The sequence below is a fragment of the Balaenoptera borealis genome, assembly GCF_965194805.1.
Source record: "Balaenoptera borealis genome assembly, chromosome: 15".
Lineage (NCBI taxonomy): Eukaryota > Metazoa > Chordata > Mammalia > Artiodactyla > Balaenopteridae > Balaenoptera > Balaenoptera borealis.
Window position 1 is genome coordinate 32,625,603 of NC_138871.1, and position 21,159 is coordinate 32,646,761.

Here is a 21,159-nt window from a genome sequence, read left to right on the forward strand (position 1 = left end):
TGAGCCTTACATTCGACCCCCTCCCCCTCTGCAAAAAACTGGGGGTTATGGAGGCAATGGATGGGGGTGGGAATGGGGAGCGGAGGGCTTTCGAGGCCAAGAATCTGACTTAGAGCTTAAGTTGGGAACTGAATCCCTGTCACCAGAAAGACTGGCCAGACCTGATTGGTACCTCTCTTCCCTCACCTCACTCAATTCTTTCCAATTTTTCTACAACCTTATGTCCTCCTTCCACCCTGACTTGTTTGTTTGTCCCCCAGGATCAGGCATCCTGCTTTCTTCCTCCTCTCTCCCCGCTTGGTGGGGCGCCGGAGCTTGGGGCCTTGGACTGCATTAGGCGCGTGCCCCAACGCTATTTGCTTTGGTAACAATTCCATCCTCTTTGTTAATCTCTCCATCGTTCCCTGCCAGCCGCCGAGTTCTTTCCCTCCCGCAGGGCAGTGCCTCCCGCTGCGCGCCCGGGGGTCGGGCGGCTCCAGGAACCTCAAGCGGATGCGGCCACGAGCCGGTGCCACGTCTCAGCCGCCAGCAGGCCAGCGCCTGCGTGGGCTCCGGGGCGGTGCGGGGCGGGGCGGTGCGGGGAGGCGGGACCTGCGCTTGAGCGGCGCGGACGCAGCCCAATGGGACCTGCGGGCGGTGGCGGCGGCGGCGCGGTGTGCGCCGGGGGGCGGGGTCCAGCCGCAGTTGCTGGCAAGCCCGGGAGGACGAGACTGCTTTCGTTGCCTCAGTCGTTGCATCCGTGAGGGAGTCGTGTCGGCGCCCCCCTGGCCCCCAAGACCGCTGACCGCCCAAAAGGCTCGTGTGCTCTCCCGTACTCGCCAGCCGCTCGCCGCTTGCCCTGCAGGCCGTGCCTCCTGCATCATGTGCGGTAAGGGGGCCGCGGGCGGGGGGCGTGTTGCGGGGCGGTGCTGGGGTACGGTGCGGGCGTCGCTGAGGCCGGTGGAGCCGGCGGGAGCGGGAGTGTGGAGGGTGCGAAGTCTGGGTGTTCGGCGGGGGGTGTCCCGCGGTGCCTGCGGGTGCTGGGGGTGGGGGCCGGCCTCTGGGAGCTGGAGCGGGGACCTAGGAGGGCACCTGAGAGGAGGGCGGGCCCTAGAGGGGATCTGGGGGTGCCGAAGGAGGCTTTGCGCCAAGAAGGGAACCAGGAGCGAAGAGCACTGTCTGAGTTGGAAAAGGAGCGAGGGCTGAGGGAACTGAGGGGTGGAGGGGAGTGACTTCAAAAGAGTCCAGCAGGTGAGGGAGGCAACCTGTGGAACATCAGGTGAGGTCTCTTGAATTTATCTCGCATTCTTCCAGGATTTACCTTTTAAGAAATATTTAATTTTAGTTGCTTTCTTTCGGACACGCCCAGCAGAAAATAGAACTGTAGCTAGAGCTACGACAATGACATTTCATATGATCTTACTTCCTGCCTCCCCCCATCTCAACAGAAGCCATTGCTAATCAATGCCTTGGTGAATGGGCCCGGAAGTGACCGTGGAGAGAGATCGTACATCATTTATTACTTGAATGTGCACCCATTTGAAACACTTACTTATGAGAAATATTGGTCTACATTTAATGAATGTTTTACTTAGAACAGTTAAAACATAAAGTTAGGCCCTTTTAGTCCATGTTTTGAGACTTAGTCGTTTTATTTTTTTTTTTATTTTTTATTTTTTATTAATTTATTTATTTTTGGCTGTGTTGGGTCTTCGTTTCTGTGCGAAGGCTTTCTCTAGTTGCGGCAAGCGGGGGCCACTCTTCATCGCAGTGCGCGGGCCTCTCACTATCGCGGCCTCTCTTGTTGCGGAGCATAGGCTCCAGACGCGCAGGCTCAGTAGTTGTGGCTCACGGGCCCAGCTGCTCCGCGGCATGTGGGATCTTCCCAGACCAGGGCTCGAACCCGTGTCCCCTGCATTGGCAGGCAGAGTCTCAACCACTGCGCCACCAGGGAAGCCCTAGTCGTTTTAATAATTAGCTAAAAGTGTGAGTTAAAGTTATAATTGTCAGAATTATATCTGAAATGACTGATATGCTCTAAAATTCGTATTAACTTGGCTAGTGTCAGTAAAAAGAATTGAATTCTTACCTTCCCTATTGAAATTTACAACTGACCTTACCCCTGGAAGAAAGAACACTTTTTAAAAAATTTTTATTTATTTTATTTATTTATTTTTGGCTGTGTTGGGTCTTTGTTGCTGCGCGCGGGCTTTCTCTAGTTGTGGCCACCGGGGGCTACTCTTAGCTGTGGTGCGCAGGCTTATCATTGCAGTGGCTTCTCTTGTTGTGGAGCACAGGCTCTAGGCGCGCGGGCTTCAGTAATTGCAGCACGCGGGCTTCAGTAGTTGCAGCACGCGGGCTTAGTTGCTCTGCGGCATGTGGGATCTTCCCGGACCAGGGCTTGAACCCGTGTGCCCTGCATTGGCAGGTGGATTCTTAACCACTGCGCCACCAGGGAAGGCCCAAGAACACTTTTTTTAAGGGAAGTATGATTGTAATAGAATTGAAGCTACCTGGGAAACATTCTTTGTAGCCTTTTGCAAGAGGAACTGAGCAGGAGTAGCTTGTACTCATTAGTGTCTATTTTTCCTGTATTTAACTTCATGTTAATTTCAGCTTCTGGAATGAAGAGCAAGTTTAAATTTAGAGTAGATTAAAAAAAAACCGCACAAAAACAGAAACAATTATAAATAGCTTGCTGAAATTATTAGTGGTAGAGCTGACTTTAGAATCAGTTACACTTTTGCAGTGTCTAGGTAGTAGAGTGGTTTTGCAAAAGACATAATTTAGTTTGGAGCTGTGAGGTAATGAATTTGCAATCCCCAGTGTGCTTGTTTAGTAATAAACTGTTACTGAGTGATGAGGTGTGCACCTAGTCAAGTACCTGGCTTTCCGGTTGCAGATCATTTCTTTATCTTGTTCCAGGAAATACAGAAGTCAAAGTACAGTACTATAAAAGAAAAAATCGGATCTGGTTTAGAAAAGGTTCAGAAAAGGGTGAGGCTTTTAGGGTGGAGATTAGTTGTTAGGCGTTTTCACAGAGCCAGCATCCCCATGTTATGCTGCTGAGGAAACAGGTGATAAACAAGAAATAAAGAACTAGTTATGGGAACATATGTATATGTATAACTGATTCCCGTTGTTATAAAGCAGAAACTAACACACCGTTGTAAAGCAATTATAAGCCAATAAAGACGTTAAAAAAAAAAAAAAAAAGAACTAGTATTTGAGGCATTTCTAAGCTCCTGCTTTTAACCTGGACCAGTTTTACATGATTCCAGGAATAGGGTCCAGAATTTCTCTCCTCTTTAATGTAAATTCTGAAAGTTAACTGTTAAGACAAAGGTTTGTCCTCATTTTCCTCCCACATCTTAATTATTGACATAAAATTTCTAGGCAGAGAAATTGAGTGGGAATGAGATTAGATGGGAAAATTTAGAGGTTTACTTTCTGATTACCTGCTGCTGGTTCAAGTTTTTCTAAAAGATTTCGTTTCAACATGGCAGAATGTTGAAGCAGAAGAACGAGGGCTAGCAATTCTTTTTGATAGCTTTTTCCAATCAGAAATACTGATAAAACTGTTACTATCTTTATCAGGTTGTATCGGGATGTTAGTATGTTACTGAGGGGAAAAAAAAAGATTTTATGGTCAAATAAATTTGAGAAGCAACAGACTAAACAGTGTTGAGCTGGCTTTTTTTTTTTTTAATTGCAGGACTTTTTGGAACTTTTAATGTGCTAGTAAGCATTATGAATCTTCCAGAGAAAAATAGTGTATCTATTTTTTTTAATTTATTTTGTCTTCCTCTTATTCTTGGTTCTTTGGAATACACTTTGTCCTTTTTTTTTTTTTGAAAAGAAGGATATTTATTTTACTTTTTTTTTTAAAGGAATTCCTTTATTTTTATTATTTATTTATTTATTTATTTATTTTTGGCTGTGTTGGCTTTCTCTAGTTGCGGCAAGCGGGGGCCACTCTTCATCACGGTGCGCGGGCCTCTCACTATCGCGGCCTGTCTTGTTGCGGAGCACAGGCTCCAGACGCGCAGGCTCAGTAGTTGTGGCTCACGGGCCTAGCTGCTCCGCGGCATATGGGATCCTCCCAGACCAGGGCTCGAACCCGTGTCCCCTGCATTGGCAGGCAGATTCTCAACCACTGCGCCACCAGGGAAGCCCCACTTTGTCCTTTTTAATCTGTTTTACCTTTGGCTTCAGTGAGAGAGTGTCAATTCACTTGAGTTATGCACAGCTCTTAACAGATTTTGCTGTTTTTTATAAATGTGGGATTATAATCTTCTGGTCCAATGGTGTATATAAATGATATTTTTGTAAATGAGATAATATTTAAAAACAGGAAGAGAGCTGCAATTAAAAAATATCCTGAAATGAATCCTTAAATTTTTTTTTGTAATTATACTGTGTAATAGCTTTGGGGCTAGTTGAGGGTTGCTAAGATTGGCTTCTAGGATAAATCATAAAACTGTTAGTGTTAACATATTCTTAGAAATCATACTGGGTATAAAGTAGTTGTGAAAGAAAAGAATTATTGCTTAATGAGCATTTTCTCAGTTGTGTTCCCTGGAAAGGGGAAAGTTAATAGGTCCTGGTAATGAGCAGTAGGTGGGAAAGAGTTTTGTTTTGTTTTTTTTAATCTTTATTGGAGTATAATTGCTTCACAATACTGTGTTAGTTTCTGTTGTACACCAAAGTGAATCAGCCATATGCATACATATGTCCTCATATCCACTTCCTCTTGAGCCTCCCTCCCATCCTCCCTGTCCCACCCCTCTAGGTCATCGCAAAGCACCCAGCCGATCTCCCTCTGCTATGCTGCTGCTTCCCACCAGCTAATTATTTTACATTCGGCAGTGTATATATGTCGATGCTACTCTCACTTCGCCCCAGCTTCCCCCCCCACCCCGTGTCCTCAAGTCCATTCTCTATGTCTACATCTTTATTCCTGCCCTGCAGCTAGGTTCATCAGTACCATTTTTTTTTTTTTTTTTTTTTTAGATTCCATATATCTGTGTTAGCATACAGTATTTGTTTTTCTCTTTCTGACTTACTTCACTTTGTATGACAGACTCTAGGTCCATCCACCTCACTACAAATAACTCAATTTTGTTTCTTTTTATGGCTGAGTAATATTCCATTGTATATATGTGCCACATCTTCTTTATCCATTCATCTGTCAGTGGACATTTAGGTTGGTTCCATGTCCTGGCTATTGTAAATAGTGCTGCGATGAACATTGTGGTACATGTCTTTTTTTGAATTATGGTTTTCTCAGGGTATATGCCCAGTAATGGGATTGCTGGGTCATATGGTAGTTGTATTTTTAGTTTTTTTTTTTTTTTATTTTTTTTTTATTTATTTTTGTCTGTGTTGGGTCTTCGTTTCTGTGCGAGGGCTTTCTCTAGTTGCGGCAAGTGGGGGCCACTCCTCATCGCGGTGCGCGGGCCTCTCACTATCGCGGCCTCTCTTGTTGAGGAGCACAGGCTCCAGACGCGCAGGCTCAGTAGTTGTGGCTCACGGGCCCAGTTGCTCCGCGGCATGTGGGATCCTCCCAGACCAGGGCCCGAACCCGCGTCCCCTGCACTGGCAGGCAGACTCTCAACCACTGTGCCACCAGGGAAGTCCGTATTTTTAGTTTTTTAAGGAACCTCCATACTGTTTTCCATAGTGGCTGTATCAGTTTACATTCCCACCAACAGTGCTGGAGGGTTCCCTTTTGGGAAAGAGTTTTGTAACGCATAAGTTTCGGAAATTCTGGTTTTGGAGATTCGCAATTAACAAGTTTAAAGGTTTTAGGAAGTTCTACAAATAAATCCATTAACTTTGTTTAACCCAGTATTTCTTAAACCTTTAATTATGGAGACTATTTTTCACCTCATCCCTAATTAGCATCCTGCATTATAGTGTTCTCTTTCTGTGGTTTGGGAATTTTTGACTGTACATTTTAGGTACCTAGAAAGTGTTAGAAGATATTATATATATAATATATAGATATTATATATATATACATACATGAAACAATCACTTTGTTGTACAACAGAAATTAACACAACATTGTAAGTCAACTATACTTCAATAAAAAAATGTTGATAAAAGAAAAAATAACAAAGATATTTGAAGTGATCACTTTGTACTTGGCACTCTGCCTTTTGGAGAGATAACTAAAACAAAGGAATTGCCTTCAGGGAATTGCTGTCTGATTGGAGGAAACAGTGACTACACATATAACAGGTGTGGGTGATAATACACAGTCCTTGTTCATTGCCGTGTTCTAGACTACAAGTGGAATGAATAGACATTCTGAGACTGGTTAGGCCAAGAATGTTCCAGATGATAGGATAGGACTCTTAGCTGAGGAGTGCTGCCAGCTGGTAGAGAACTAGTGCACTGTGAGAGATACCACTGATGGCACGTTTTACCCAACAGTGAATGGAGTCAGAAATAAAATGAGAACTACTGCTAGTGGGTTTGAAAGAAGAAATAAAAGTGCCAGGAAAAGAGGCCAAAGAATAGTGGTTAGAGGCAGAAGAGTTCCAAAGTGGTATATTGCGTTGGACAGAGTCTGCAAGAGTAGAAAAAGGTCATTCATGTTTAATATTGCAGAGACAAGTTAATTGCATTTAGCTATAAAGAAATCGTTAGAGAAGTTGCATATATGAAGGCAGAAGGATTTGAGTTTGTGTTGAGGAGAGCATGTATACCAACAAAAGAGAGAGTATTGTGAAACTAGGTCCCTGGTAGAGTTGAAAAGTTGAGTTCCTGATGTGTAAGCTGTGAAATTAATACCAGGTGTTCATTGATTGATTCATACTCTAAGCATTGTCTCTAAATTGACTAAAAGTTGATCTAGATCATTGGATAATAAAAATTCAACCCTCTGTTGTGTGGGATCCTCAAAATATTTTGATGTTAACAAAAAGTTCTATATTTACAAAATTGAGGAATCTCTTACCAAGAGTTACAAGCAGGAGAGGCTGGTTCAGGGAATATGTGTGGAATATGTTTCTCTATTTTCAGTCTATAAGGAAGGATAGGCTTATAGGGTATTATACTGTTAAGATGAAGAAGAAGGCTTCAATTCTATAAAGGAAGAATCTACCGAAAATGAGAAAGAGGCTGGGAAGAGAGAAATGGGGGTTTGAGAGTAGTCTAGATTCTAGACTTTAGAATAATATCTGGGGGAAGTGTAAAATTTAGACAAGCAGTGAATTAGCAGGATTGGTCAGCAGTTGGGAGGGCTCCCATGAAAGTGGACCTGAGATGAATGGATGACCTGAAATGGATGGACTTCACTATAGGGGTGCTCAGGGACACAGGGGTGAGAGCATAATGGGCCCAGAGGGGCTGGCTTGGCAGCATGAAGAAAAATTGTGGTCTGATGTGATTGATCAGAGAGAAGTGGGAGAGATGGAATGTTTAAAGGTGTGTGAGCAGAAAGTGCATGCCTTTTCTCGGGGAAGATGATGATATAGGTAGACTGTGAGGGAGTGTATAATTAGAGATGTCAGTGTTTAAACAGTGCTTTGAGTTCCAGGATGTTAAATGTGCAAGAGAGAAGTGTTACAGAGCTCCTTCCAGTGGCCCCATGTATTTACAACAAAGTAGGAGACCCTTGAACCAGCATTTTGTAAATAGGAAAAAGATTTGGAACAATTAAAAAAAACACAAATAATTGAAATTTCTCATGTGTCACTCCATATATAACTTTTTCTTTGTGTTTTTAGGGTTGTAGGAAATGTTATCTCAAATATTTCTTTTTTTTTTAAAGATTTTTAACCACATGTTCTGATTAATTTACTTACAGAACTGAGATTCTTTTTTTTTTTTTAAATTATTTATTTATTGATTGATTTATGGCTGTGTTGGATCTTCGTTTCTGTGCGAGGGCTTTCTGTAGTTTCTGTGGGCTTTCAAGTGGGGGCCACTCTTCATCGTGGCGCGCGGGTCTCTCACTATCGCGGCCTCTCTTGTTGCGGAGCACAGGCTCAGTAGTTGTGGCTCACGGGCCTAGTTGCTCCGCGGCGTGTGGGATCTTCCCAGACCAGGGCTTGAACCCGTGTCCCCTGCATTGGCAGGCAGATTCTCAACCACTGCACCACCAAGGAAGCCCTATTTCTTCGTTTAAAGGAATCTTACCTATAGGATGTGCCTCTATAATTATAGTATTGACTATGTTTTATGGCAAGTGTATAGTTGGTGTGTATAACTTAATTGCAGAATTGTTTATAATTACAAAGAGTTAGAAAAACCTCAATAAATAGGTAAATGGCTAGGTAAAATATGAGAAATCTATTATGGACTATTTTTATTATGCAACCTTCAGTAGACTGGGGTAGATGGGTTGTACTGACATAGAAAGACCTCCAGCATCTTAAGAGAAAAAACTACAGAGCAATATATATGTTATCATATTTATGTTTTAAAAGAACCAAAACCTCTAAAACCATGTACATCTGAGTTCATATAGGCAGAAAAATTCATAGCCGAAGGATTGGGACAGTGTATGTGGGATTAATGGTGGTTATCTCCTTTGTGGAGGTAGAAAAAGGAGATTTTTCACAGTTCATTCTGTAGGATTTGTGTAATTTGAATCTTTAACGATGATTTGTAACTTGGGTTATAAGAAAAAATTTTTAAATGAAACTTAAGTAGCGTTGTAGATGGATTCTGTTTCAGAAGATATAAAATTTAGAGAAGGAATTTGAACACTTAAAAATTCCAATGTCTAGGGTTTCATCAGAATATTGAAGTTGTCAAGTGAAAAAATATGTAAAAGCAAAATTTCTTCTTGAAACTAATATAATATTGCAAGTCAACTATACCTCAAAAAAAGTAAAATTTTTTATTCGTAAGAACATAAATTCAACCAGACATAGGAACTTCAATAATTTGATTGGTCAGCTAAATTGCATTCAGTTTTCATTTCAATAAGGTTTAATAGTCTTTGCCTACAGCTAGATTGCTTTTAACCAGGTGTGTCAAGTCTGTGATCTACGTCATGTCTGAATATCTTGTTAAGCAAGGTGTTCATAAGTGCTTTTATGTAATTGAATTTAAGTTGCCGTTTTCTGAGAGTGATGCCTGTAGGTGCAAGTCCTTGCTTCAGTTAGGGAGATATTTATTCCAAGTGTATTACATTATTAAGAAAATTTGCACTTTGAAAGCACAAGCTGATGTGGGATTAGAAAATCTCCTGTGCTCCATACAACTACTGTTTGTGTTACTGGAGCAATTACTGAAGAGTGGTGGAGAGTTGATTTTTAGTCTTTTGTAGGTACTTTAAGCAGAACTATTTATTGCGAGGTTTGGTGAGACAAATCAAAGACCTGAAATAGGGATTGCTACCCTAATAAGCACAATTTTGCGTTATGAATACCTACCCGGTAAACATGCCCTGCATGCCTGATTGGCAAATTATTTGCTGTTATATTTTCCCAGCTACCCCAAGATTACAGATAACCCACTAATCTGTACAAGTGGGCCAGCTGTGCTTTCAAGGGGCTGGTCTGTAAAACTGACAGATTCAACCTCTTTATCTTTCATTTTCCTAACCAGGGATAACTTTCTTCTCCCAGCTCTGTTACTTTGATCTTAGAAAATTTCTCTACATGTGTCATCCTTTTATTCCTTTTAGTTCCTGCCTAGTTATGCAAGGAGAAATATTGCTCCTACTTCTTCTTCCTCAATTCCTCCCCTTCCCTTTTTCTTTGTTCCCATAGTGAACCAAAATAAATGACAGTAATGATTATTGGTAACAGTAGTGCTTCCTCTGTCAAGGAGAAGGCAGGTTTTGAATTGGAATTGATATATGGTATTTCATCGAATCTAAGATGCCACTTATTGGGAAATGTACCATTTATATATGGACCACAAAGAAAGAAAATATGACTGTCTTAAAATCAATGCTGTCAATATCTGAAGTCCTAGAAAGTATTGTGAGGATGCTTTCAGAATACCACAGGCTAAGTAATCTGTTTGTCTTTACCTTAAAGCAGTGATGAATCTTAGCATCACTAATAGGGAGTCACCAGCCAATATAAAAAACATACATACTTGTGAATAATTCTTGTCCCTCAGTTTTAACCTAAATCAGTCAAGCCTTTAGATTTCTCTTCCAGTTTGCGGGAAATACAAGGAATAGAGGAACTGGTCAGACCACACAATGTGGAATCAATTAGGCATAGCCAGAGGTGAGAAATTCAACAAGAAAATTGCTCCTGGCTTATCAGTAAGTCAGTGTCTTGGAGGAAAACAGGGCATTAGGGGAGACCATTCTGGATTCAAAGAGACTTATGAGACATAACAATCAAATGTGGGCTGTGATCCTTTATTATATTCTAGAATAAACAAATCAGCTGTAAAAGACATTTATTTTTGTTAATAGGGAAAATGTGAATATGAACATTGTATTAGATGAACTAGAGCATTATCTTAGGTGTGATAATAATATGGTTTTGTAGAAAAATGTCCTCTTTTTATATGTTACTTTGCTTTTATTAATTCTTAATGATATACTCTGAAAATACTAAGGCCCTTCACCAGGTTTCTAGCTTTAATTTGCTGATACAATGTACACAGAACAAATCATGTAACTGTCAGAACAAAGAATTGAGGCCCAGAGGAGTACAGTCTGTAGAGGTATTAAAAAGTACCAAATGCATAGCATATAGCAATCTCTATAGCAATCAAAGAAGAATCCTCAAAAACCATAGAATATCAAGCTGGAGGGGACTGCAGGTGTCCTCAGATGTCAGAGGGAGGAAATACTTGGCCCTTGTGCTGTGACTCCCCATGTAATAGAAGTTGCTAATCAGTCATGGCTTTCCTTCCTGTATGAGAGACAGGGTCACTGAATCCTTTTCAGAGGTGCTGTCTAGAGCCAATACCAATTAAAAACCTGTTGGCACTTATTGTGAAACTTATTTTACCATCTCTCAGTCAAGCCCATTCATTTTGCAGAAGGGAAAGCTGAGGCTGGGTGGTATAGTGGAAAGCTTCGGGGACACGAGTTAAAGAATTTGCAGGATTTCTTCAGCGTGAGAAACTTTTATGAGCTAACAAATGTTTAGTGTGAATTTTATTAGTTTATCAAATAGTTAAAATTTAAGTTTGTTTGGAGATGGATACTGGTTTAGAGAATACCTCTTTCCCTATAAAATTGTACTCAGGATCTCAAGTTTCACACAATAAGCCAATGTAAATCAGGGAGATTGAAGTTAGAAATAATATCAAAGTTGAAGGCTGTTGTTGAATTACATGTATTGAAGATAGTGAATTTAATATTGCATCACTCTGAATTTTCTTGTAAAAATGTGTTGAGTCTATAACTTGTCTTAAAAACAGTTGTTTTTTGTCATTAGCATTTAAATTGTTTTTTAAAAATTGGTATTTGATTATTATATTTAATCTTTAATTCTCTGAATGTATTACTTTTACCATCAGAATTACTTTTTTTTGGCTGCGACGCAAGGCTTGTGGGATCTTAGTTCCTCAACCAGGGATTGAACTTGCGCCCTCGGCAGTGAAAGCACAGAGTCCTAACCACTGGATCACCAGGGAATTCCAGAATTACATTTCTTTAAATGAACAAACCAAACCAAAAAAAACCAAGAATGTAGAAACAGAGAACAGAGTATGCAGGGTATATAGAAGTAGAAATATAATGTTATATACATGAAACATATAATGTTCAAGCCAATATTACTTCAATTAAAAAAAACTCAATAAAAAGGAATTACATTTCTTAAAAAAAAGGGAGAAATGATTTAGTAGTGAATTTTTCTGGATGTGCTGCATTATTGGGATGTGGACTTCGTCTTCAAGGCTTTCCAGAGCCCTCAGCCTGCAAAGAATTTTTGACAGTGTAATGTGTTGTATTAATGATTTTCAGATGAATTAGATTGTATCCTCCTTTAGCAGATTATTTAGCTGATGCTAATCACAGTGATGGAGAGTAGACTAGTTGAGAATTAGTGTTCTTTTAGCACATTGTTTTTTCCTTTTTTCTTTTTGGCCACGTCGCGCGGCATACGGGATCTTAGTTCCCTTACCAGGGATTGAACCCATGCCCCCTGCAGTGGAAGTGCAGAGTCTTAACCACTGGACTACCAGGGAAGTTCCTCTTTTAGTGCATTTATATTAAAGTTTTATTTTGGGAAAATATTTATATTCTGTGTATTATCCATTAATGAGCTAATAGAATACTTATTTGGGGCTCATAGTTTTCTGTGTGCATTTAATCTTTATCAAAGGTCAGTGACCCATGGGGGGAAAAGGGTAGAACACATAAAAGTTTGATTTACAATTGGGTTATTGGTTTAGTTTTTTCATATTACAGTTACTTTATTAAGGACCAGCAATAACAACAAATCCCCCAGACCTCATGCAGTGTTGTGGTGCAGTGAAAGTGAGATGCTTGTACAGTGCATGATAACTTAATAGATCTTTACAATTATAATTTTTAAAAATATGAATGAACATAGGATTTCTATAAGTCTGGCCTTGTACTACCTTTTTTGGGAAAGTTCAAACTGCTGTTTCAGGTTGTTTTGGATTTTAGTTTTAAAATGTGATTTCCTTTTTTTTTGAAAGGTATGACTGAGAAAATTGCACCGTACTCATCATGGTCATCAGCATACACATTACGGTGGCTTTTTTGTCAAATATTAACTATGTGATATTTTTGTATGCTGAAATACTTTGACAAGACCAAATTCTTTATAGAAATAAAGATACCTTTTCAAATGAAATGAAAACTGGTCATTCCAGAGTTCTGCCCCACAGAATTAATCCCCTTAAGAATCAGTGGCCTTATAGTGTAAGATAGTTAAGAAAAAAGAAAGTTCTTTCATAATTAAGCAACTTGAGTTTATATTTCTTTATATTTTGATTTTCATTTTTTATACATTTTAGCTATATCCAGCCTGGCCAAAGCACAATCATGGAAGACCTCAGACAATTTCCATGCTGCTATTCCTGAAATGTGGATTTCCTTTACCTGTGTTCTACTGCCTCTTTGCTCTTCTGGATCAGTTCTTGTTGTACAAGTCCCTTTATTTATAGTTTTGCTTTTCCAAATGATTGCCCCTTTCCTATGAATTCTCAAGAGTGGTTAACCTGTATTATGGTTATTTGTCCCTTACTAATCTGGTGAACAAGTGAGAAACCATTTGTCCTACGATGATTATACATATTTTTCGCCCATTTTTCTCTGTGATTAAATTATTTAGATTGTGAGTATTCTTCACATCATTGCCATTTATAAGTTATTTATTCCTAAAATATATTGATAGCATGGTCGTTGAAAGTATGAAAAATTATTTCATCTGTATAGTTTTGGAGGGTCCATATATTGCTTAAAATACTTAGTTCAGAAAATGTTTTCCTTTAAAAATAATGCTCAGTATATACGCCATAAACCCCAAATTTGTTGGTTAGTTTTGAAGCATTAAATTTTAGTTGTTAAAATGTCAGTGATGGAAGGTAAGTGAACAGTCTTATAAACTTCTTTGAAAAAACTAAACATTTATTTTGACTTATTTGCTTCAGTCTTTTATACCTGCAAGAAATTTCGCTTTGAAGAAGTTTCACTGCCTTTGAATAATTTGAAGTGAAGATTCTTTCTTTTTTAAAGATGGACTGTAGCTTCACATTTTTGCACAACTTAGACATTATTATGAAAATTAAGATTTTTGTCATAGTTATGCCAATGTTGATTCTCTAGTTAGAATTTTCTATTAAATATTTGTTTATTTGCAGGTATATTTGCTTACTTAAACTACCATGTTCCTCGCACGAGACGAGAAATTTTGGAGACCCTAATCAAAGGCCTTCAGAGACTGGAGTACAGAGGATATGATTCTGCTGGTATTTCCTTTAAAAAAATATTATGGGTGTTGCATGGTTCTTCAATAAATAGAAAGGGTTTTTTGTTTGTTTTAGGTTACTAGATTCTTTATAATGTTCATTTTGTTGTTTCTGGTAAATCTAAAATCTGAAGAATTTTTGTCTTTTATCACGTTTAAAGGGTTTGTTCATGCAATTTCAGCAACATTAGCATTTATGTAGAATATTGCTTCTTATGGGTATCTTCTTTTGCTAAGAATGTTGTTATAAAAACAAATCACATGGGGCATTTTCATTATAAAACAGAGTTCTTAAGGCCTTACTCTGTACATTTTTTTTTCTTTCCTGTAACTTTTAATTTCTTTTTCTCCGTGGATTCCATGCTTTTGGCATGTGAACTTGCCCAAGATTCTTCTATCTTAGATAAACAAAAAAGCAGATAAAAATAACTTTTTGTCAACTTTATGTTCTACTCCAGCTTCTTCCCTTAACTGTATCAGGGGTCCCCAAGACCATCCCCAGTTTCAGTGATTCCCTAGGAGGACTCAGCATATAGTTGTACTCATGGCTATGGTTTATTACAACAAAAGAATACAAAGCAAAATCAGCAGAGGGAAAAGGTGCATGGGGTGAAGTCTGGAGGAGAGCAGACATAAGCTTCAGGATTCTCTCCCTGTGCAGTCGTGCAGGATATGCTTAATTCCCCCAGTGAGTTGGACAAAATGTGTGAAATGTTGTATACCAGGGAATCTCATTAGTAACTCAGTGCCCAAGACTGTCACTGGGGGCTGGTCATGTAGATACCCTCTGCTTAACATGTGCCAAAATTCCAGGCTCCTAGAAGGGAAGCAGACATTCAGCACAAGCCACATTGTTTGCACCAACAGTGTAGGTGCAGTAAACCATACTTAATCAGTTACTGTGGTGGGAACCCTCCTGAAATCCAAGTTCACAGATGCCAGCCAATGGCCAACTTTGCAAGCAGGCCTTTCTAAGACAGCAGTCTTGGGCCTGCCATATTAACTCTTTTCTGTACACTCAACATTCCTGGTTGTAATGGACATTTATCTTCCATGACTCTTCCTCAGTTAATGGAAAGTCAATTCCTCAACTCCTTTGTTCTTAAAATTCTCTTTCCTCAGCTTGTCTGACAGCACATCTTCTCATTCTCTTCCTAACACGCTGATTATTTTCTGTCTGCTTTGGGAGCTTCTTTTCTCCCACCTGTTACTTATATTAATGTTCTTCAAGGTACTTTCATAGGCCCACTTTTCTTATTTTGTATTTTCGTGGGTGAGCTCTGACTTCATCAGCCTCCTGTATGTTTTTGTTTTTGTTTTTTTTAATCTTTATTTTGGCCGCGTTGGGTCTTTGTTGAGGAGTGTGGGCTCTTTGTTGCGGGCTTCTCTCTAGTTGCGGTGCATGGGTTTAGTTGCCCCGTGGCATGTGGGATATTAGTTCCCCGACCAGGGGTTGGAGCCACGTCCCCTACATTGGAAGGCGGATTCTTAACCACTGGACCACCAGGGAAGTCCCAACCTCCTGTAGGGTTGTGACTTACAATCCAGATGTATTTCCCGTGCTGCACACCTGTATTTCCAGCTGCCTCCTAGAAATTTCTCCCTGGATAAACCACGATATTACAGACTTTGCATGTGCAGAATTGAACTGCATACACTCCATTTCTCACCCAACTCTTCACTCTGTTCTTTCTGTGTTCTTTTATCAACAGTCAGTCATTCAGCAAGTCCTTTGAGCCTGGGAGGTGTCCCAGACGTCTCCTGCTTTCTCATGTTACCTGCAGTCAGTTCTGCTTCTCAGTATCACCCATCTCTTCATGACCGTTGTGTAGCTCAGGCCTTCCTCATTTTTGCTTTGCTGTAGGTGTAACTTCTGACAGCAGGTTTCTTCTTCCTGTTTCTCTCCTCCAATCTTTATACTGTTTCCAAAGGGAGTTTTCTGAACTCTTTCGCCATGTAATTTCTCTGCTTGAAACTACTCAGTGCTTTTCCAGTACCTTCAGAGTAACTTTTTCAAATTCCGTAGGAACTTTAGTAGAATCTTGAGAGATGTGTTCCCTGACATTCCCTCCTTACCCTGCTTCTGCAGTGGGTGCCCATCTTCTTCGTTTCTCCATTGTACTTCAGTTGCAACCTGTAGTACTTTTATTACAACCACATAACTTTTATTATATTAAAACCACACTGTATTGTAATTATTTTTTTCCTTGTCTGTCTTCTCAATAGACTATTGAGAAATTTAAGAACAGGAACTGAGTTTTCTTCATTTTTATCTCTAGCAGCTACCATGGTTGTTGACATATAATAGGTTTTCAGTAAATTTTGAATTGATAAGTAAGTGAACTAATTAGATGAAAAAAAATATTTTTTCCGTAGAAGTTTTGCCTTACAGTGATAATCTAAGTAGTAGTCAGTTTCTAAATCTTGCTTTTCTACCTCTCGGTGATTTAGGTGTGGGGATTGATGGAGGCAATGACAAAGACTGGGAAGCCAATGCCTGCAAAATCCAGCTCATTAAGAAGAAAGGAAAAGTTAAGGCGCTGGATGAAGAAGTTCACAGTAATGTACTTAGTTTGGATTTTGAACCCCCCTCCTCTTTTCTTCCTTCTCCCTTCCCTACCAGATTACTTTTCCTCCCATATTTTGGGGCCCATTTTGAGAATAGTGATTCTTAAAGTTGAAGGGAGGGAAGAAGAGTAGTTTTGATACTATGTGTACTGGTTTTAATATCCCTTAGTTTCAAAAAATGATATTAACTAGGGAAGGAACTTAATTATGTACATTGTGTTCAGAGCAAGCTTAATATCCTAAAATGAAGTAGCCATCATTCCTGAGGAAGGGCCTTTCATAAGACAAAAGGTATTTTCAGTGGTGCCCTTATTCATGTGTCGTCACTTGGTGGTTGTCTTCACTTTGGACTAAACGCTGAGTTTGGATGTGTAGTCAGTCTGGATGTTGAACCTTTTAGTAGGTCTGATACAATCAGGTATCATATTTTTCCCTCATGATTTTCTTACTTCCCTGGCATAAAGTAGTTGCCAGAGGTACATGTTCCATTAAAAAGGGTATACTTTACAGTATTTAGTTCATTACATTATGTTTATACATTTTATTTTTTCATAGGAAACTTGAAAACAAAAACTTTGAAGTAGATTGATTGAAAAAACATTTTAAAAAATCCTCTAAAAAACCAGGAAACAGTAGGTTTTTTTATATACCTGCTCAAATGGATGCCATCGTTATCATTGTAAAGAAGTGCAGGTGGAAGAGGAGAACGATGGATTTAGTCATTTTTAATTTTCACATAAGCCAGACATTTAGCTTTGTGGTACAATTGATGCTTGAACAACACGTGTTTGAACTGCTCAGGTCCACTTATATGCGAATTTTTTTTCAATAGTAAATACTACATTATTACACCATCCACAGTCGGTTAAATCCATGGAGGTGGAACCTTGGACACAGAGGGCTGACTATAAGTTATGCTCGGATTTTCGACTGCTTGGTGGTCAGCACCCCTAACCCCCCGTGTTGTTCATGGGTCAACTGTACTTGCTTAACAAATTAAATCAGTACTTATTTTTTATGTATTGTGGGTAAGATTAGCTTGGGATAAAGCAGACACCCAAAAAACTACACTTCAAAAACTGTGGTTATAAATATTTGGTCTAATGTGTGTACTGCATCCTGTTTACCAGGCTGATTATAGTAGGTTCTACAGGAGAGAACAAACAAGATTGGTTTAAGATTCAGGGGAGAGCTAGTTCCCACAAGTTAGGAAGACTTGGGATACGTAAGGAATGGCTGCTGATTATATTTGGGCAGTGAAGGTGAGAAGGGAGGACCTTCTGAGTAGATTAGCTTGGAAAAAGATAAGAATAGGGAAGGCAAGTTTGATGGAATGGTAGGTAGTCCTTTTAATCTACTTTGTTGGTAGATGAGTGGGAGGCTAGAAAGGCAGATTGTGACCAGAATCACCATCTTTGAATGTTAACATATTGAAACATGCCTCCTCCTGCAGGAAAGTGACCCCTTTCCTGGAATGGGTCACTTGCAGACAGTGCTGGTCAGTTTGTAACTCATGTGATGAATCACTTGGAAGAGCAATCTGGCAGTGTCTAAATGGGAGATGCCTATACCTTGTGGCCAAGCACTTCCACTCTTGGGCAGGTACTCGAAAGAAACACTATGACAAGGAGACATGACAATAAGATGCATTGCAGCAAAGTTTAGAAGCAACCTAGAATAAGTTGTATGTGATAGTGAATGACCATGTGTAGCTTTTGAAAGACAGGTACTGGATCTGGTTCTGCATGTGGGGACATGCATAATTTCTGAGAACTTAATGTTGAGTGAAAAAAGCAACCTAGAGAAGGATATGCAAAGTATTGTACCATTTAAAAAAAAAGAACACTATAATTTATGGATATAGTAGCATAATAGAAATTTGAAGGCATAGGTGGGAAAGCTCTTGTGAATCCTCTGGGGAGGAAAGGGATGGAGCAGGGTAAAAAGGAGGCACCAACTGCATTTTTTTACATTTTCGGGTTTATTTATTTATTATTTATTTTTGGCTGCGTTGGGTCTTTGTTGCTGCGCGCGGGCTTTCTCTAGTTGCGAGGAGCGGGGGCTACCCTTGGCCGTGGTGCGCGGGCCTCCCACTGCAGCGGCTTCTCCTGTTGCGGAGCTCGGGCTCTAGGCGCGTGGGCTTCAGTAGTTGCAGCACGCGGGCTTCAGCAGTTATGGCTTGCGGGCTCTAGAGCGCAGGCTCAGTAGTTGTGGCTCACAGGCTCAGTTGCTCCGCGGCATGTGGGATCTTCCCGGACCAGGGCTCGAACCCGTGTCCCCTGCATTGGCAGGTGGATTCTCAACCACTGTGCCACCAGGGAAGCCCACATTTCAGGGTTTAAAAAAGATCTAAAGCATAAATGGTTAGACATTAACATTTGTTAAGTCGGAGTGTGGTTATTTCGATGTTTGTGATGTTTATTTTATTATTCCCAGCAAGTTTTAGTGTTTAACCTCTTAAGACAAAAGGGAAGGAAGACATCTCAGAGAAGACCTTTAGATTGCTTTTTGGTAGCTCCTGACTTTGATAATACTTGCTAACATTTATTGATTGCTTTCTGTGTCCCAGGCACTCTACTAAGTGCCTTCTGTATAGACCTCATCATAACCCATGAAGTAGGTGAAATTATCATCCTCATTTTGCGGATGAGAAAATTGAAGCTCAGAGGAGCAGGTACTGACATTAGATGGTGTCAGCAGTAAAAGCAGTGAAGTTTGGGGGCAGAGGAAAGGCAGAAGAGGACTGCTGTTCTAGGGCATGACAACAAGGAGAGATTTTTTAATATTTTATGTCTTAAAGATGTAAAGCACAAATGGTTATATGTTAACATTTGTTATCTGGGTGTAGGTATTTGAGTGTTTCATTATTACCAGCAAATTAAATATGTTTGAACTATTAAAAAAAAAAAAGAAAGATGACATCTGAGAATAGGTACACAGAGGGCAAGTAACCTTGGGAGTAATAAGGGTGGGGGGAAGACAGAAGATGCAAGAAAGGAAATTATTGAGGCGTTACAGCTCAGAAAGTCAAGGCATAGGTAGGGAGTTAGCCTTTATAAGAGTTAAAGGGAAAAGAAAAGCTAATTAAAACAGAGTTATGAGGTGAAGGGGAAACCTGAGTAAGGTAGATTGAGGGACTATATAGGTAGGATTGAGGCTTAAAAAGGGTATAAAAAATGTCATGAGCTGTTGGGGAATTGAATGAGTTCTCAGTTTAGTGAATAGGGAACATGGATACATGTTCCTTAAATGGCAACAGTTAAATAGATTTGATAATTACCCATGAACTTGAAATGGACTCAATTTACAGAATTTTGTGACTTTCTTCAGTGTTGCTTGGCAGCTTGCGGCAGGTGGGGGAGAGAAAACTGAGTGTAGCGTTGTCTAGACTTAAGGTTCAACAAGGGGCTTTAGAATGGAGTAACAGTGGATAGGAAGAGTCAGGACTGGAGCCCTGATTAATTTATAAAACATGCAATATTTCTTGCGGGGAATATGCATATTGTCATAGCAATGATCTTTTTCTTATTAGTCATTAGATAATGTTCCTTTGGCAACAGTGAAATAGGTATGGTAATTACCGTGCATTTGAAGTGAGTTCATTTTATAGACTCTTGTTGCTTTCTCCAATGTACTTTCTCTTGCCAGCAAGTGGGGGCACATATTGCTTTTAATTATAGTTAACCCAAACAACTAGTCAAATGTTTTCATTGCTTGCATTGCCTGTTAAGTAGTAATAAATGGAAATCCTTAATTTTCTGGAGGCCATTTATCAGGTCGCCTTAATTTTTCAGAACACAGTTAAGCCAGAAAAGAATACATTGATGATTTTATCCATTGATTGAACTACCCAACAAAAGTTTGAGTATCTCTCCTATATAGCTTAGTGCTTACGATTCAAAGATAATAAGACAAGCTGCTACCTTTGTAGATCTTAAATTCTGGCAGAAGCCAGGTAGACAACATGTCATAAATGTTATAATAGTATGGCAGAGTATACATTGTGGTTTTAGTCTTAGGTTCTGGAGTCAAGCACTCTTGGGTTCAAATCCTGTCTCTGTTTCCTATTAGTTGTGACCTAGGGCAGGTTCTGTGACCTCGTGAAGCCTCAGTTTCTTTATCTATAAAATGGGGACAGTTGTACCTAACAGTACCTAATTGTATTGTGAGTGTTCAATAACAAAATGAATATTTATTGAGTACCTATTATATACCAGCCATTGTTCTAAGCCCTTAGGACAAAGAAAAGATAAGCAAACTCCCTGCCCAGATGGAGCTTACTGTCTAGTGAGAGGGCCAGATGACAAACAATAAATAATGTTAAGTAGTGATTAGTGCCATGAAGAAAAAGTATGGTAGAGATGACATTTGAGCAGAGATCACGTGATTGTCTGAAGAAGGGAATTCTAGGCAGAGGGAACACCAAGTGCATAGATTCAGTGTGGGTTTGGCCTGCTTATAGCTGGAAGTCAGTGGGGCTAGAGCTCAGTAAGTGAGGGAGAGAGTGGCAGGAGATGAGGCTAGAGAGGAGGCTGACGGCTAGGTCATGGAGGGTCTTCAGAATGATGGATTTTACTTTGTGTGTCGTGGGAAGCCACTGGAACATTTTGCATAGGGGACTGACGTGATCTAACTTCTGTTTTGAAAGGATCACTTTGGTTAGATTGTACAGAAGACTGGACACAGGGCAACCAGTTAGGATTCTGTTTAGTAGTCCATGTAGAGATGATGG

General features: G+C 39.9%; 1 protein-coding gene across 4 annotated transcripts in view; it reads left to right on the plus strand.

Moving 5' to 3' along the window:
- Positions 1–477: 477 nt before the first annotated feature.
- GFPT1 (glutamine--fructose-6-phosphate transaminase 1) overlaps positions 478–21,159 on the plus strand; it is a 79,580-nt gene continuing 58,898 nt past the window's right edge. For all 4 annotated transcript variants that reach the window (XM_082356340.1, XM_082356341.1, XM_082356342.1 and 1 more), the window contains exons 1-3: positions 478–868; positions 13,753–13,860; positions 16,311–16,418. In XM_082356340.1, coding sequence (XP_082212466.1) covers positions 493–868; positions 13,753–13,860; positions 16,311–16,418 — 592 coding nt within the window. In that variant the 5' untranslated portion in view covers positions 478–492. The remainder of the gene's footprint in view (positions 869–13,752; positions 13,861–16,310; positions 16,419–21,159) is intronic.